This window comes from Rhagoletis pomonella, unplaced genomic scaffold, assembly GCF_013731165.1.
Source record: "Rhagoletis pomonella isolate Grant_MI unplaced genomic scaffold, Rhpom_1.0 Rhpom_scaffold_00004, whole genome shotgun sequence".
NCBI lineage: Eukaryota > Metazoa > Arthropoda > Insecta > Diptera > Tephritidae > Rhagoletis > Rhagoletis pomonella.
In genome coordinates this window covers 49,932,754-49,951,398 of record NW_023458558.1, presented here as the reverse complement: position 1 = coordinate 49,951,398, position 18,645 = coordinate 49,932,754, and the positions used below count along the sequence as shown (strand labels likewise).

The 18,645-nt window shown below is 36.4% G+C and overlaps 1 protein-coding gene across 1 annotated transcript; it reads right to left on the bottom strand.

Moving 5' to 3' along the window:
• Positions 1-14,301: 14,301 nt before the first annotated feature.
• Positions 14,302-15,431, bottom strand: LOC118738505 (histone-lysine N-methyltransferase SETMAR-like). The gene has a single exon (XM_036469441.1). The coding sequence runs from the start codon at positions 15,252-15,254 to the stop codon at positions 14,472-14,474; it is 783 nt and encodes a 260-aa protein (XP_036325334.1). The 5' UTR covers positions 15,255-15,431; the 3' UTR covers positions 14,302-14,471.
• Between the last annotated feature and the right edge of the window lie 3,214 nt (positions 15,432-18,645).

Genomic DNA, 18,645 nt, shown 5'->3' with positions numbered 1-18,645 from the left:
TTATGAATGAAAAAGGAATTTGAAACTTGGTTCCATGGATTTGTTTGCATTTGTTTGCCAGCCAATTAAAAACACATTTAAATATTAAATTTCATTTGTGAATTAAATGATAAGAACATTTTTTTTTAGCGGAAGCGGAACTGTTGCTTTATGCACAAATCCACATACATACACACAAATGCATTTGGATCTATACATGTTTATGTAAATATGAGCTATATGAAGGGTTTATAATCGTATATGGTTCGTTTGAAAATTGTTGTGCTTTGATAATGAAAATGTGCATATAATTTGAAAAAGAGGACAGTTTTGAGCTTGGTTTATTAATAACATATTTTGCTCATGCTCATGGTAATTAGGAAAGAGTCAATTGACTTTGGTACATAAATATTTATTTTTGAGTAGAAATTTTTAAGTACGAGTATTTATTACAAATTAATATTCGGCGTTTAAAGTACAAAACCGCATATCGTCGTTCTGCAAAACCGCGTAACTGATATTTTTTTTGCCAAAAATTGGATTTGCTCACCGAAGCTCTTGGCTCAAGCCTTAGCCATTCGTCCTGAAATATACCAGCCTGAAATGCGATTGCTTTTTAAAAAAAGAGAACCATTTTGAAATATGAGTGTTTTTACTCTTTAGAAAATAATTTATGTATCCTCACAAACGCGGTTTTGCATTTTGTTAATAGGTACGCGGTTTTATACTTTAAACGACGTATTAATGGTTCTATATATTTTTCGTCTGCGTACATATGTATATGTACATAGTTTGAAAAATGCTATACACAGTTGCCACTGTGAAAAAAAGAGTAAGACGGTTCAACACAACATCAAAAAAAAAAAAGTGTTTTTGTAATAGCAGTCAAAGGCAATGGTAAACCTCCGAATATATTTCTGCCATGGAAAACTGCTTCTCATAAAAATAACATCGCCGTTCGGAATCGGCGTAAAACTGTCTTTGTTTGGCTACAATAAGGCGCACACCACAAGTCGGAGGAGAAGCTCGGCCAAATACTTACCTATTGTATAAGCGCCAATATATTATAAATATTAATTTAACTACTAAAAAGAATTAAACAGAAATTTCCCTATGAAATAAATTAAATGCCACCAGGAAGCTACTAAAGTCAACAAATTTTATACTAAGAATTTTAATCAGAGCATAGCCAAGTGTAAGCTCCTCACGGAAACAAATGTCGAAAATACATTCCTTGAAATAAATATTTGGTTTGACGTTTTTTATTTCCATATATGAGACATTCTTTTTCACATCGGACACCAAATTTTGTGTCACATTTCCCATTGGCTTCACATTTTTTTATGGGTTCTATACATGAAATAATCTAACACGTGTTCGAGGAATTTTTTTTTCTTCGGAGATATGATCTGTCAAAATTTGGACATTAACAAAATTTGGGCTTAACATTTCTATATATAAGGTGGCCAACTTGGTTTGAATAACTAGCGTTATTTGCAAGAGAGACCCCACCAATCAAGGACCGAGAACGCTTTCCAGTTTTGGTTTAGTTCTGGATGAGAACAAAATTTAATATCAAGAACGTTCCCACGAAAGAACTCAAAGGGGGAAAAAGTATTGAGAGCAGTTCATTCAAAAACAAAATTGAAAAAAAGGTGCGGGAACGTTTCGGTAAAGAACAAAATGCGAACAAAACTCTCGAGAAGGTTTCTAATGAGAACGAAATGAGAACGAAAGTATCGAGAACGTTTTTAAGGAATATCAAATAAGAACAAATGTCTGGGGAACATTCTGCTAGGGGAAAAACGAGAAAAAAAGTTTTGAGAACTTAACGTAAAGAATAAGATGAACGTCTGCGTGTTGGAATATAAAATAGTTTCAGTGAGAACCACGATTGTTAATTCATTACAACTTCTATAACGTTTTTCATTAGGGTGAACTGGGATAATTTTTAATTTTCTGTGTAAGAAAAGTGGTACAAACAATATTGAAATAAATATCTTTCAGTTCCTTTTAGATGTGCGATGGGCAGAGAGAGCTTTTACCCTACGCGCGCCTATACAAGATATATAGAAAGCTTAACAGAGCTATGCCTGCGGGCAAGGCAGTGCTCATTGGCGTTTAAGATTAATTTTAATATAATTTGCGGATAGTTCAGAGAAGATTTAATCCCCTTTCGTTCTGTCAGAAAGTTTCTGAGACAGGAGTTCCTAAAGTGTTATTCGAGAGAAAGTTTCTTAACCTTTTGTTCCCGTTTAGTTCTTTCCCAAAGCGTTCCGGAGACTCTTGTTCCCACTCTGTTCTCTTAGAAATGTTCCCGAAAGTTTTTTGTTCTTATATAGTAATCCCCATTGAGAACACGTTATAGACAGTTTTGTTCTAATTTTGGTTTTGGTTCTTTAGCGTTTCTGGGAACAAAATTACAAGAACGACGTTTAGTTTCGATCACATCTTTCGTTCTTGGTCCCTAATACCGATAGAATGCAAACCAACTATATTATTGCAAGAAAAAAACGCACACATTTAAACGGCTCATAATGACATGTAGAACATTTGCACGAACGTCATTATAACTCCGAAATTCTCCCACATGGACTGCGAGCTACATAAGTTCTCACATGTGGCGCTCAATCAAGAAGCAGAGGTTATGCGCAGCCGTATATAGAACTGCGTGCAACACATGTCTGCCAATAAGTATGTATAAGGCGCAACAGAAGAATCCTTCAGTTCATTTCCCAGTTCAATCCTTTGCATACTCTTTAGAAGTTGTTGTTGTGACTTGACACATTCACTCATCCATCTTTTGAGGAATGTCATCAGGAAGCCGTCAAACAGCCTAGTAACTCGGTCTGTTTATTTTGTCATTTTGTTGTTTTCTTATGGATTTTTGATTATTTTTAACATTAATTGCCGGGGCGGCAGCTCATTTTTTCCAAGGAAAGACTCCAACTGTGCATCGTCGTCGGAGTCACATGTGTGCATAATTAGTGGTGCCCTTAGCGCGTTGTCAGCGCTCGCGGCGAAAATGTACCAAGTATGTAAATGTGGTACGTTGCCCGCTGCTGGTGGAAACACAACTTCGAATTGCATTGGTATTTATTCTGCCTCATTTTTACACTTTTTTAGCGTTATTTTAGTAAGTTCCTTTCAGATTTTTGTTTTTTTTTATGAATGCATTTATTTTAGTTGGGCGGAAATTCGTCTTTGAACTATCCCAGCATGAGTTCCTCAAAGATTATCAGCTCGTAATGGTGCAATTTCGTAGATACTCTTCTTTTCAAGTACATATAGATACATACAACAATATGACGCCCATGTGTACATACATATTTAACATTGAAACACTGCTCTGCAGAAAAAAAATTATCAATTGATAAAAAATAAGCCACTTGTTTAGTTAGCTTTTTTGCGGGATCCCTACAAAATATATAACATGTAGTTAGCTACAAAGCTATAAAGCTAACTTGAAAATAGTTGACAAGTAATGCAGGAGATTGTTTTCTTTAAACGCGTTTCTATTTAAATATCCTGCACTTCGCAAATCTTTTTTCGAGTTGAGGACAAATAATAGGAAGATCGAAATCTCGTATTATTAAATTTTTGAAGTTATGTATGTCTGACGGAGTTCGAATATGGGACCAGCTACAGCAGAATATGTAAACAAATATGAAATGCAATAAAATTAATTAAAAGAAAAGAATATTTTATTTTTCTTATTGATATTTTATGTCCAAAAGTAGTTAATTACATCAAATGCAGAGCTAACCACCGTTGACTATTTCGCGGCCATCGCCATAGAAATATAGCTAGCTTTCATCGAAGAAAATATACGGATAATAATGACTTTTAGCTCCGTCCTAATCAACTTAAACTTAGCTTATATATAGTTGGATACATTTCCTGCAGGGTGGTGTTGAGCATTTTGCAAATTGGATTGAAGCTAATGCACATGAAATTCTTTAGAAATCCAACTGTTATCAGTTTATGAGAACATACATATATACATATGAATCTTTGTACGTACATACTTAGAAACAAATTGTGATTTGTTAAGCTACTAAGTATGTATTTTCTATGTATCAATGGGTTCGGGGATTTTACAATTTATTTTTATTGGCTTAGCTTGAATTTGTAGGATGGAAATGACGCCACCAACATCGTGGAACTCTTACATAGTACATATTAACCCAGGTATTTCTGGTGCAGCCGCACAATGTTGCGACTTGAAATATGGTTGTAATTTTTCTTAGGAATATCGAATTACGTATAAGGTATGGTAAAGATGCACCCATGGCATGGCATTCACCCTTGTGGGCGAACTTGTTAAATTTCGTCCCATTTCGATAAAATTAACTTTGCACTCCATCTTATTTTAGCAAAATTGAAATATTAAGTATAGCGAAGACTTAACGTCTATAACGCGCTAAACAAATGGGTAGTGATGAAATTTTGGTCATTTTTGTTTTCTGCTTTCCACTCTCGGAAATATTAAAGTTATATGTACTTAAAAATTACGTCTGTAGATGTAAATATTGTCGTTTCTCCCAAATGAAGCTGAAAATTGAAAAATTAGCTGCCTTATTTTCTCCATACGTTTTGCTTAAGTATTTAAAATTTTCCTTTCGGGATGCTGAAAATCGGAACAAAGTGTAAAAACTGAATGAGTTTCCACGGTTTAAAAGACTGATTTACAATATGTTTAGATCTTTGTATGAAAAAACATTCATATTGCACAAGAAAAAAAAAACAAAAGATATTCAACCTTATGTAGAATAAGCAGCTAAAGCGAATGACGTAGCCAGTCTTTAATAAAACTAAAGTTACTATTTGGTACATTTTTCACGAATTTTCAAATTTATGACTTTCCAGATAGTAGCAATTTTTCCAAAATTGTCATACGTAGCATTGTTGATAATTTAATGTAGTTTTCAAAACAGCAAACAGATTTTAAATCGAACTATATTTGAACTAGTAAATTAGAGAGAGAGAGGCTCAGCCAAACACTAACATATTTATGTGTAAGCGCCAATCTATTATTATTATTATTAAATTAGGTTTAAGAAAAGCTATGTTGATTACAATCAGGTCTGACATACTCGGGTACCGAGTTGGATACTTTCAGAGCTGCAGCGTCGGTGTCCATGCGCCATATACCAGCACGGGCATGATGAGTGACTTGTAGAGTGGTTTTCGTACGTCGACAGAGGACTTTACTCCTGAATTGCCTACTCAGTCCAAAGGAGCACTTGTTGGCAAGAGTCATTCTGCGTTGACTTTCCATGCTGACATTATCGGTGGTAATGCTGGTTTCCATGTAAACTTAATTCTCAATTTACTCCAAATTATAACTGTCAATAGTGACGTGGGTGTGAACTCCTCGCCGGCATACTTGAATAGCTCAGCTGGCAGGCTGTCAGCTCCAGCAGCTTTTTTGTTTTTCAGCCGCGTTATTGCTATTCGTACCTCATCATAGTTAGGCGGTGGAACATCGACTCCGTCATCATTAACTGGGGGCTCCGGTTCGTCTTATCCACAACTTTTCGTGTTGCTAAAATTCAGTAGGGTGAAAAAGTATTCCCTCCGTAATTTAAGTACATCTTTACATCAGTCCCTATGTTGCTATTTTTGTTCTTACGCCCAATCGCGTGTGGCCTTGTAGGCGGTATCTTTTTTCTCTGCAGCTTCTTGACACTCCTCATCGTACTACATACGTAGTTCTTCTTTCGGGCTCGCTGAAATCTAACTTCTTCTTCAGCGGCAGAAATGTGGTTCCCCTGCTCGCATATATCGGTTTGTTGAAGAGTGTTCTCAGAAAGCCGGCTCTTGTGACTGCAGCTTTTCGGCGTTAGGCTTTCGTTGCATTTTTGGGAGCACAGTTTTTTCTGCACAAAGGCGGTTGCGTATCTTGGCTGCAACAAGATTTTGGTCCGAGTCGATGTTTGGGCCTCGGAGTGTACGTGTGTCTAAAAACCTGGAAGCCTTCTTTTCGTCTATCACAACATGATCGATTCGTTTTCTCGTATTTCGATCTCGAGACAGCGATGAAGTTTAATTGATCTTTTTATGCTTGAACCTGGTACAGCATACTACCATGTTTCGGGACCCGCTGAAGTCTTAAGCCTTGGTCCGTTACTGGTAGGTTCGACGTAAAGGCTGAGTTTTCTGACCATAGTTCGAGAAGATCGATTCCTTGCGCTGCTTGGCATTGGAGTCGCCAAGCACGATTTTATATTCGGCTTCGTATTCGTTTCCGAATTCGTGTTTTCAATCATCTTATCTTCATTCTGGTAATCGAATTAATATTTTTCGAATTAATTTTGGTCGTGATGTTCGTCCTCGATTCATTTTTGTCTTTGTAGTTGTCTTCGACTTCTTTTCATCTTCGTATTCGTCTTAGCCTTTGCCTCTGCTTCATTTCGTTTGGTCTTTGTCTTCGTATTTCGTATTTCGTGTTTTCGCGTTCCTCTTCGGATTCTTATTCGTATTCGTCTTTGCCTTTGTTTTTCTCTTAGCATTTATCTTAGGCTTAGTTTTTGCCTTAGAATTAAACCTCTGCGTAGCACAAAGTGTCACACAAATTCCGTGCCATATTTTTTTTTTATTCGCCATAGTCTATTCATAAAAATTCAATTTTATGTTCTTTTTCACAACCAAACCGAGATGTAAGGCGTATGGCTTGGTGGTAACCCTAACAAAAGCCCGGTTTTCGACTAATACCAAAAATGAAGGAAAAGGAAAAGTTTTTTCTTAACAGCGGTCGCCGCTCGGCAGGCAGTGGCAAACCTCTGAGTGTATTTCTGCCATGAAAAACAGCTTCTCATAAAAATACAATCGCCGTTCGGAGTCGGCGTAAACTGACAGATAAGATTCTTCCTCTTCTTTTATGTCAAACGCATACAAATTCTTGATGTCGCAGCCGCGTCATGTCGTCCTCGAGAAAGCGTTTAGATCAGGCATGCCCAACGCCGGCAGAACTCCATAAGCAAGTGCCCTGCGCTGGGCACAGCTGGTTCAGATAATTAAGATAACAAATTGGAAGCTGTGGCCCGTAACTCGTCGTTTTCAATGTGTCCAGCACTAAACACTAAAATATTGTATGTGTAACAGAAACCATCAATCTAATTGAGAAATCGCCACATCACATCACCGCATCAGATTTATGTCGCATCACCTCATTCGACATCACCTTAATATTTCCCGCCTTTTAAATCACAATGAAAATCATGATCTCTAACTCACCGCCGAGAGTATCGATCGCAATCAAGTGAGAGTGCAAAATACATATATATATATATATATATATCTACATACATACATAAATGTAAGAGCATAAGTCAGCAAAGCACAACGCGCAACATGAGCGCTTCTTCAGCGAAAAAGCAATCAAACAACAAGTGCGAACAACATGCGATGCAGATGATCACTGTGCGGCAATTGTCTGGGCTGACTGGGGAAATAGGTAGTATATGTAAATACATATATGTAAGCATGTGGGTCCAAGTATGTGCTAAGTGCCTCATGTCTCGTGTAGTCGAAAACTAGCGGCTTCATGCTGCTCCAACGATGTATGGCTAAATATTTGCCAAACCGGCCGGGCGTTATTCACACAACACAACGTGTGCACTGCAGCTCGATCGTGCGACGGATGCGCGTGGCTCGCTGCTGCCTCATTCAGTAAACTGCCAGATTTTGTATCTTTTTGACTTAGCACCATCTGAGGAGTAGCAGTCAAATTCGCATACTTTTGTGTCTTTGTATTTATGTTTGTATGTATGTATGTGTGTGTATGTATGCTATTATCTGTGATATTTTTGTAACAGCAGTAAAAGTTGCAATTGGAATTGAAGGCGCGCAAAAAATTCTATAAGTAAATATGTACACATGATCGAGAGACTGCTGCGAGCAAGTGACTTAGTCATTTATATTTATTTACATAGTTATACACTTGCACGAGTATTTACATATATGCTTACTTATATAAGTCAAAACTAGAACAAATGTGCGCCTCTATACAAACGAACTTGTTGCAAGTGTTTGTGTCCTTTAGTGCAAATTGTGTTGCATGTGTTTGTGCTTATGTAACTCATGTTTTGTAAAAACGGCGCGCAGTGATAAAGTTTGAAATAATTAAAGCGAAAACATTTTGCTTCAAGTAACTAACTACTCAATAAAAAAAGAGTAAAATTACAGAAAATATGTATGTGTGCATTTATGTGCATACTTCCAAGGCGAATTTTATGTATGGATAAGAGAATCAAAAGAAAGAAAAACAAATAATAACACTTATAATAATCACTACAAAACAATGGGCAGCTGAATATATTTATTCGAACGAAGTGTAGAATTGTGTTATCAAATAATATCCGTCCAGTTCCACGTAGAGTTGTGGTGGTGGTGGCCCATGGCTGTTCATAGTGTTGCCATCTGTATTCGGATTCGGACCATACATATGTATATGTGAGTGTGGAATTATAGATGTGTGCGCGGTTACTGCTAGTGGGTGTTTGGGTGGACTAAGCGTACATATATATATGTACATATGTATGAAGATATATATGAGTGGCAGCCGATGGTGTTCGGCACTTGTGGCGCGTCGCGCAAGAAGCGGAAGCGCAATCACCTACATACATACATACATACATACATCCGAACGCATAAGTGTATGCGTATCCAACGCCGGTTGCTCCAAATGTTTGTTCCTATGTATATGTAGATCGCTGCTGGATTTAGACTAAAGATCGTTCTGGCGTTGAGGCGACGCGCTTGCTTTTGACGCTTCATATATATGCCCATATGTATGTATGTAGGCACATGTATGTATGTCTGTATGGACGCATGGAAGCCAATCCATGTTGCTTTCGTTTAGGCTGGGGGCCCTTGCTGTTGTCGTTGTTGTTGTTGTTGTTGTCGTTGTTGTTGTCGTTGTTGGGTTGGGCCATTGATCGTGCGCGCCGCTATGCCGAGTATCCACTAACTGCGATCGCTTGGTCCGGCGATGTGATCAGTTGCGTGTTGGCGTTCCTGTCCAACGGGTGTGTTTTCCTTTTTCGCTCGCGTTCGCGAACCCGCTGCAAGAAAGGTCCTTGCGCCAAGCAGGACTATATGTAGTTAAATTGGATTTTGGTTGTGAATTTAATTTTATCTAAATACATACATATGTGCGCATATATATATATATATACATTTGTGAATGCACATTTGCATATTTTCGTTTACTGTTACTGTTAAACACTAATACGCTAAAGCGTTTAAGGATTTTTTCAAAGTGCTTAAAAATATATCGATATCCTTGAAAGCAAGTCCAAATATATGTGTATGTGCATAACTAATGGATTGTAAAGCAGTTGGATTATAAAACAAACACACACACACACTTACATTGAATGCAGTGCAAGTTATTGGAATATATTTTATATGCAAAAACAAGACGAAATTTTTATGTGGAAAATTATTTTAAAAATTATTTTCAATTTCACTTTATTTTAAATTTACATACATAAAGTTCAACTGAGCAAAGACGTTCGTTCACAAATCTCAGTTAATTAAACAACAATCAACAAAATGGATTTATCGAGGCGGTTGCGGTAAGAATAATAAAAATTTACAAGAAATACAAATAACAAAAATAAATACAAATTTAAATGCCATCCTGCTGCTGATAATTATGTATAAAAAAAAAACAAGAACAACATACTCGTACATATTTAGATTGCGTTTAAATAATCTTCTCTTGACTGCAAGTGTGTGGGTGTCTGAATTGCCTGTTTTGCGTTTGATTGATTCTCTTTATGTGCTGTGCAAATTAATATGTCAATAAAGGATTTTAATTTAAGTTCAAAATGTTTGTGAAAGCACTCAAACATTTATTGCCACTAGCAAGGCCATGACTGCTGTGTGCGGGGGTGCGGGCTGCGGGGTGCGGTCTGCGTTGACAGCTTTGCATTCGTAGATTGTTTAAATGTGTGTCTTGGTTGATTGCTGCCAATGTTGCGGGAACAAGGATGCATGCAACACACACACACATACATGCACACAAATACATACGGGTGAATCCATAGCAAATAGACTAATGGTTGGAATGAAACATTTTTGATATGGATGAATTCTCGTCAGAATTTTTCCTTTATCATATAACACAGTTCTGCCAAAGAAATTAATTTTTTTGAAAGATCAAAATTTCACAATTTCCTGGGGATTCCAAGTTTTATACTACTTAAAAAAAAATAAAAATAAGAATAACGTTCCGACGAATTGATGGCCTCCTTCTCGTTTTGAAGTCGGTTAAAAAAATTACAGGATTTTGAAATTTAAAATAGGGCAATTCATATAAATGTGTAAATGCCTCGTAACCATAAAAATCTAGTAAACTTACATAATTTTGTATGGAAAATCGGTTTATTTACGAGGTTTACGAGATTACGAGGCATTACCTATAATATCGTAAAAGCCCTAAATTTTTGGGATTTTTTTTTACAATACCTCAAACTAATCTTAAAAGATCCTGAAGTTTTCAAAAAGGTGTTTTTTAAGAATTTTCGAAATTTGCAATTTTTTTTGCAAATCCTAAATTAAAAATGAATTTAAAAATTAACAAAAACTGATTAACACAACTTTATTTAGAGTTTGCAAGAAAAAATGTTTTTTCAGGGTTCAGAAATTTATATACCACTATACATTAAAAGTTTCAGGATCTTTTAAGATCAGTTAGAGTCTTGTATAAAAAAAAATAGCCAAAAATTTATGTTTTAGCTTTTACAATTTTTAAATTTTGAAATTTCGAAATTCTATAATTTTTAATTTTTCGAATTTTGGTATGATAATAATAGTTTTTGAGAATTTGTGTGTTTTATAATTATGCATAATTTTAGCAAAAAAAAAATTTAATTGCTGGCTTTGGCAGAACTTCGTTACATTATAATTGAAAAGCTCTAAAGTAATTCAGCCAACCATTGCACTATAGAAAATTTGATCAGTTTATATGGCCAAAAATCGTTTTTCGTACTTACAAAAGTAAATTTTTTGTCCTTGGTATTTGATAAACAAAACTTCAAACCAAACAATGGTGTCTGCTGTTTTTGTAAAAATGGAACAACAACTGCTTATCAGGTGGTCGAAGTCGTTGTCTGTGAGTGAAATATCGGAATTGATATTGTGTTCTGATTTTTAACTAATTTCGAATAACCATAATAATTATCTAAAAAATTACCAAAAATATCGGCAATAAACAGAAAAGTAAATACTTTAAAGGTCTTTAACTGTTTTCTTTTATAGATTTTTTTTTGTGAAAAATACATATTTCGGATATACCCTTTAACTAATTATTTTTTTTTCTTAAAAATTATAGTTGAAAATGCTTTTAAATATTCGCCGTATTAGGCCGTGTTAAGACTATCAAAAATGTGTAAAATTAAGAGTTTTGGGTTTAATCTGCAAATTTCATTTTGCGCTTTTTTTCTCGTTTGAGAAAATGGCACTTTTTGTAGGTATACTGTCTTATACTGTCATCAGTGTACTATTTAGAGGGGATTAAAAAAAGATGAACCAAATGCAGTTTACAATTTTGTTGCTGCAAAGGCTAATCCTTTTAACTTTTCAGCGGATAAATTAGGAAATTCTGAGTATTCAAGTTTGTTTGTAAGTTTGTTTTTTAAATTTAGCCACTCTGTGAATTGCGTTTGTAACTAGGTGGTATTTTTTTCTTCAATATAAATATTTATAAAAAAACTGCGTTCAAACTTTTTCAATAAAAACACTAATTAAAAAGTGGCACCTTATGACCCATCGGCCGTCAAGGGTTAAGGTTTTTTTTGCAAAATAGTGGGAAACCGAATTCCAATCAATAAAAAATAATGTTTTTTTTGCTATCTGCTTGTTTGGCCATATATAATTTTGGCCACGAAAATGAGCAAAATTACCCATAGTGCATTGGTCGATTTGGCATGGACTGACCCAAACTTACATATACACATATATTTTTGTTTATAACATTTGTAAGCTATAAAAGCGAATATCTCGCATTTATTCATGTCCATTTGATTGATTTTGAAATTTTAATTTGTTTGTATGTATGTGTGTCATATACATATATATGTGCTTATGAATGTATGTGTGCCCACATATGCATTATTTTGGAATGTGTTGGCAATGTCACTTAAACCTACTTCCATAGTACATATCTATTATCCCACCACATATTTACCAAATTAAAGCAAATTGGAGAAAATGCTAAGTAGAATAACATTAGGCTTACATATGTATGTATGTATTTATGTACCACCAGTGCTGACAGCTGCAGCAGGAGATACCGCCACAAGCACTGTAACCTTAAATAAGCAAACATAATTTAAATTTGTACTCATCGAATGATTGTGTCGACTGCATTAATGATTTCAAATGCGATTACACTTTCACTCTAGTAAGTAGTAGCTCACCCCCACTTGAACTAGTCATTTACTTTGGTATCACTTACATTTGTACATACTAAATATCAGCTTACGATTTCACACTCTTGTGGACTTGAAACAGTGCTTTTGAATTTGAACTATGGGATCGGGATCGAATGGGTTATGCTAGAATGGATTATCGTAGCTGCCCTCATCCAGCGTTGAGAGGGGGGCACAGTTAGACCGCAAGGCGCATTATGATGCTTTAATAGAGGCTCCTTGTTTGGGATGTACATTTTTTGGCTTTTTACGATCTCGGAATTTTCGGGGTGTCGTTATCACAATCACGGGATCCCGGGACTAGTCCCGGGATTTAGATATTCATTACTTTTTGAATCAAAAAAAATGCTTCTAAATTGTTTGAGAAGCTATCCTACTTTGTTTTTGTTATTTATGGCCTTAAAAAATTATATTCAAACATTTTTATTGAGCTTGAGGCCGTTTTTAATAAAAAAAACTATTGTGGAGAAGCAACAATAATTTGAAAAAACGGTAGAAGTGATAGCTATTTCGGAAATCACCACATTTCCTGATCAGACTTCTTTCAGCGGTATTCGATCCAACGACCCCAGCTGACTCATCCTACCATAAAATAAATAATAAATAAATAGATTTGAAACCTACTTTTTCATTTAAAGTGGCGTTTTTACTTTACTTTGTCTCTCTTTGACGTGAGGATTTAATTTAAAGGACTTTGTAATTTCAAAGATATGATTAATTCCAAAAATTATTTAAAAAATTCAATGCATTGCAGATTAAAAATATGGGTACCAAATAAAAGGAAGGAAAGAAGGAATTCAAAAGGACGAATGAGTAATTTTTTAAGCTGATAAACTTAGAGGGACGAAATTCGAGGAAGTTACCGAGTTTATATAAGTCCTTAACTTATAATTTTTTCAAAAACAAATACTGCGAAATTTCAAGGAAAAAATTTTAAAAGGACATTTTCAATACTTACCAGGGCTGAGGCCCTTGACGAAAGCCATCACGAGACCACCCAAAATATATAATAGGCCTCAGAAAGAACTGAAGACAGTTAACGCAGACACTTTTATCTTCAAAACAATAAAGAGCCTTTTTTTCTTGTAAATAGTAGTAAATAAACGTCTGTGGTAGGGTGTTCGATTATTCGCCATTTTTGAAATAACCGATTTTCGAGTTATTCGGAAAAGTGCAAGTTGTAATAAACCAGTTCCCGATTTTTAAATTAAGAAAAAACAGAACAGAGAACTATTAAAAGTATACCTGGTTTTCATTTAAAAAATAGCATAGCAAAATAAGTAGCAGAGTGCTTAGTGGTGCTGCCACTCTGGAGGTCCACTGGTAAAATGCTGGAGAAATCCGCCAGTCGAAAAAGTCCAACTTAACTAATTTAGAGCCTGTAGTTTCTCATATAAGCCCATAGTAAAGAGTGAAGCAATGCCTATAGAGGTGTTGTCGGTATTGAGAGTCAAGCCACTGTGCTTCGCACGTACGCCACCTCGTGTACCTTGGTGAGCTTTTTCTCAGTATCAGAATTTTTCAGGGACGTGCCACTAGGCTATGAAACCATAGAACAAAAAATTTTTCCTTTCCTTAGTCTTTCTAGTACACGCTGCTCCACATTGCACCGTAAGGATAGACTGCTGTTCACATATCTGACTTCCTCCTAAAAAGTCGGCACAAAATTACTTAAAAAAAAAGCTGGAAGTGAGCGATTTTGTTTTTTTCAGATAATACGAGGGTCGTATGAAAACTACCCGGCCTTGAATAGAATAAAACGATTTTTTTAACGAAATTCAATTTATTTTTCAACATAATCTCCTTTTAGCTCGATACACTTAAGCAAACGTTTTTCCCATGTTTTGATCCCTTCCGAATAATAGGTTTACTCCAACCCTTCAAAATAAGCATTTGTTGCTGCAATTTCTTCATCATTTGAGCTAAATTTTTTCCCGCCGACCCATTTTTTAAGATTAGGAAAGAGGAAAAAGTCACAGGGGGCCAAATCTGGAGAATACGGTGGATGAGGAAGCATTTGGTAGCCTAATTCATTGAATTTAGACATGGCTACGACACATGTGTGTACACGAGCATTGTCTTGATGAAAAAGAACTTTTTTTTCAACAAATGTGGACGTTTTTCCTTCAAAGCCTTGTCAAAATCACCCAATATTTTGCAGTAGTATTCGCCATTAATTGTTTTTCCTTTTTGTAGGTAATCAATATGTATAACCCCACGCGCATCCCAAAATACTGTGGCCATAACCTTGTTTGCTGATAATATCGCCTTTGCCTTCTTTGGAGCTGGTTCACCACGACGAGTCCACTGTTTTGACTGTTCTTTGGTCTCTGGTGTGGAGTGATGAATCCACGTTTCATCGACAGTTACAAATCGACGCCAAAACTCCTGGGGATTTGCGTTTAACATTGATAAACAATCATTTGAAATGGAAACACGTGTTTGTTTATGGTGTGTTGTGAGTAATCGCGGCACCCATCTTGCGGAAAGCTTTCTCATATCCAAATGATTTTGCAAAATGTTATTAACCCATTCAATTGAAATGCCCACACTCTCACCAATCTCACGCACTTTCAATCTTCGATCACTCATTACCATATCACGGATTTTTTCTATCATTTCTGGTGTAGTGACCTCATTTGGACGACCTGAACGTTCCTCATCAAAAATGCTCGTACGGCCGCGTTTAAATTCAGCTACCCAATATTTTATAGTTGTTAATGACGGTCCAGAGTCTCCATAAACTTCGTTAAATTCCGATTTAATTTCGTCGTTTGTTTTCTTTTTCAAAAACAAATATTTTATCACTGCTCGATATTCAATTCTTTCCATGTTGACAAAAAGCACAAAAGTAACTCAATTCTAACACGTATAAAATTTGTTGTAAATGTCATATCGCTGAGAAATTTTGACACGTGTTATTTGAAGAGTTGTATTTTTTAGCAAAATATTTTTTTTAGTTCTAGCAGCGCCATCTCTATTCAAAATCGGGTAGTTTTCATACGACCCTCGTACTACGGAGTACATACTATCTATATACCGCCAATGCAATATCATCGGTGTAGATAATTTCCTGATTGCACCTGATTGATATTGTAACAGCAGAGTAATTAACCCAAAGTCCCATGGGAGTGGGAAGAGGACAGAGCCTTGTGGGGTGCCCCTGTTGCTTATATCCCTTAATTACTGCCTAAGAGACGACAAACAAATGTTATTTGAGGAATTTTCAGCTTCTGGGAAAAAGTTATTGAAGACGTTTTCGATATTAGGAAACACATTTGTTACGAATTCCTCAAAGGCTAGTGCCTTTTCGAAGGTAGTTAATGCAATCTGATGAAGTGCTGTGTAACATACCTGGCTTTCCAGTGCTGTTACGTTAGTTAGGCTAGATTGAGGTGGCTATACCCTTTTAAGGGGCTCACTTTTGACCATAGACGTTGGTTCTTGGTCATACCACTACGAACGGGAACTGATAAGTTAGAGCGAAGATCGCTGAGTGCTGAAAACGAAATTTCTGATAGTATGAACCCAAGTGCCTAAGCGGCAATCTAGCAAAAGCTGAGCAGTCTAGGAGGAAATTCTGAATTGATTCACCTCGTTGTCCTCAATAGAGAAAGATATTTAAGCACACTTCATGAACCCCGATAGAACAATGGTCAGTACACCCACTGCAATTGAAAGCTCCGGCTTCGCGAGCCTAAGGCGATCCTAAGACCGCTCTCAATCCACCAGAAAGACCGCGCACATGCCCTGCTTTTCCTCCAGTGTTCGCTGAGTTGACCCGAGTCCCATCTTTGCAAGAGAAGTCCACAAGTAGTCAAGGGAAATCCTACCATCTATCCCCTTGGAGATAATTCATCAACGGTGCCGCCAGTTCATCAGCTGCACAGTTTTCTGCGATGCAATTTAAAATGAATTAAGGCATTCCCCAACAAACTTTGAGGGTACCGTAAATGAGCCCAAGGCTGTGATTACCGCCTGGCTGTCTGAGTAGATGTTAACCTCTCTTGCCACCATCGCGCCTAACAGCAGACAATTGACTGCTTCCTCGATAGCAGCAACCTCCACCTAAAAAACACTACAATGATCTGAAAGTCTAAATTTAAGGTTGATGGAGAGCTCTTGGCTTGACTATGGTTGCATAGAACTAGGAAATAAACTTGGTTGAACACCAGTCTGTTGCGTACCCCAGTTTACCCTGCGCTGGACGGTGGCACCATCCTACTCCGTTGCGAAAATTCGATCGCTGATTATGCGGTGTATGAGCCTAATAAGGTCAGCTTTGACTTCAAGCTTATTCAGGCATCTGACTATTGCCCCCTCGTAGCACATTGCTAAATGCGGCCTCGATATCGGGAAAGGCATCCACAGTGAGGTCGTCGCCTTTCCAATGCTGGCAACTACATAATTTATTCAGATCAGTTTTCCGCCGTCTTTCTACCACTTTGAACAGGAAGAATAGGTGCGTAATTTAAATCGTTGAGGGAGTTTGATATATGGACGATTTACACACAAATTTTCTATTTCAAAAAATGTGAACAATATTTAACGTTGGTTCCTAAGAAAAAAGGTTTAGTAGCAAACTGGGATGAAATTTTTCTCGACCTCTTTCCTAACTACTAGTGTCAGTGCATATTCCTTAATCACGTCCTTAATCTATATACTACTACTACGTCTGCTCCCTTGCTGCCTTCTAAGCAATGAGGAACTGTTTGCTTAAGGCGCCGTAGGTAAGTATTGGCCTTATGATAGCGGCGTACATTCCCAGCGACTCCCAAATATTTCGCATTCGATGACTGGTTACCTTTTTCCTGTCAATATTACAAGTAGTTGAGTTGGCCTTGAATTCTACCTATGATATCATACAGTCGACTGCAGCAAATAGGTTTGTGAATAACCGAAACTTATGTAATCCAAATTTCATAAGAAATTCCATGACGTTGATGAAATTCATGATTAATTTCAAAGGGAAAAGGAAACATTTTCGCAAGATATTAATTTACACCACTGCAACTGCTGTTATTTATTTACATACTCGCATAATCCCATTGCGAAATGAAAATGGAAAGTTTTGCTCATAGTGAGTGATGTTTAGATTTATGGGCGTGCTTAAATGCTAAAGCATACATTTTTATCCACAAGTTTATCTAAATGCTTTGCAAATTTTCACTGGTAAAATTCATGTTTGCGAAATTCAATGCCAAAATGCAAAAACAACAAGTTGGATTAGCAACAAAGCTTCGCACTTTTCCATTGCTATTCGATTAGTTTATGTATAAGCACTTACGCACACAATTTAGCATAAATAATTACTATAAACATTTCTTAGAATTTTTTTTTTTTTAATTCTTTCGATATAAAATGGATATTCAAAAAAAAAATAAAGAATAGAGAATGGTCTGCCAATATTGCCGGTGAATTCATGGAGTGCTCATGCTCAGGCGTTACAAGCATAACAATAAAGTTCCGATAGTATTTATAGGTGATGCGTAAAGTGTTGCGTCGTGTTGAGTGCACCTGATGCTGTACGAGTAGGTGTAAATGTATAAATATATGTATGTATGTATGTATATTTGCATACACTGCAACAATGTACACACGTACCAAGTGCGCCTGGGAAAACGAAAGTCGATCAAGTGCGTTGAGTTTATTTCCAAAATTGATTTGTTTAGAATAAACTCATAGTCACTTAGCCACACGAGTAAAGCCACAAGTTGATCGGGCGGACTTCTGTTGCACGCTGTGGGGCAAACACCACACGCTTACTTTATGAACATGTGTGCGTTAAGTACTTACATTTACATACGTATGTATGTATGTTGACTCCAAGATGCATATATGTACTTGCGTGCTAGGGTGAACGATGTAATTTTTTTTAAACGGAACCTTTTTTTATACCGTTATTTATTGAACCTGCGTATGATTTGTTAAGTCTATCAATAAGTTTAAAAATAGTAAATCTTATTAGTAATATATATAAATAATAAATAATATGATGGCTCAAAACCTGCGGTTGAGCGCTTTTCTTTTAATGTTGCTCTTCTTGCTGTATTGCAAAAGGACTTAGCCAATGAGTTTGGGTGATTGCGTATGTTGGTTTTATAATTTTCTGCGCTTTTTTTAACACTTCATCTTTAACCATTGGTATACCAAAGTCTCTGTGTGTGTTTTCATTTCGGACGTGCCACGCTGCCCCTGTCAAAGCTCTCAGCGTTTTGGATTG

Bases quoted from the DNA above. Each gene is read 5' to 3' on its own strand.
- LOC118738505 (XM_036469441.1), bottom strand. From the start codon at position 15,254: ATGGAAAGAATTGAATATCGAGCAGTGATAAAATATTTGTTTTTGAAA.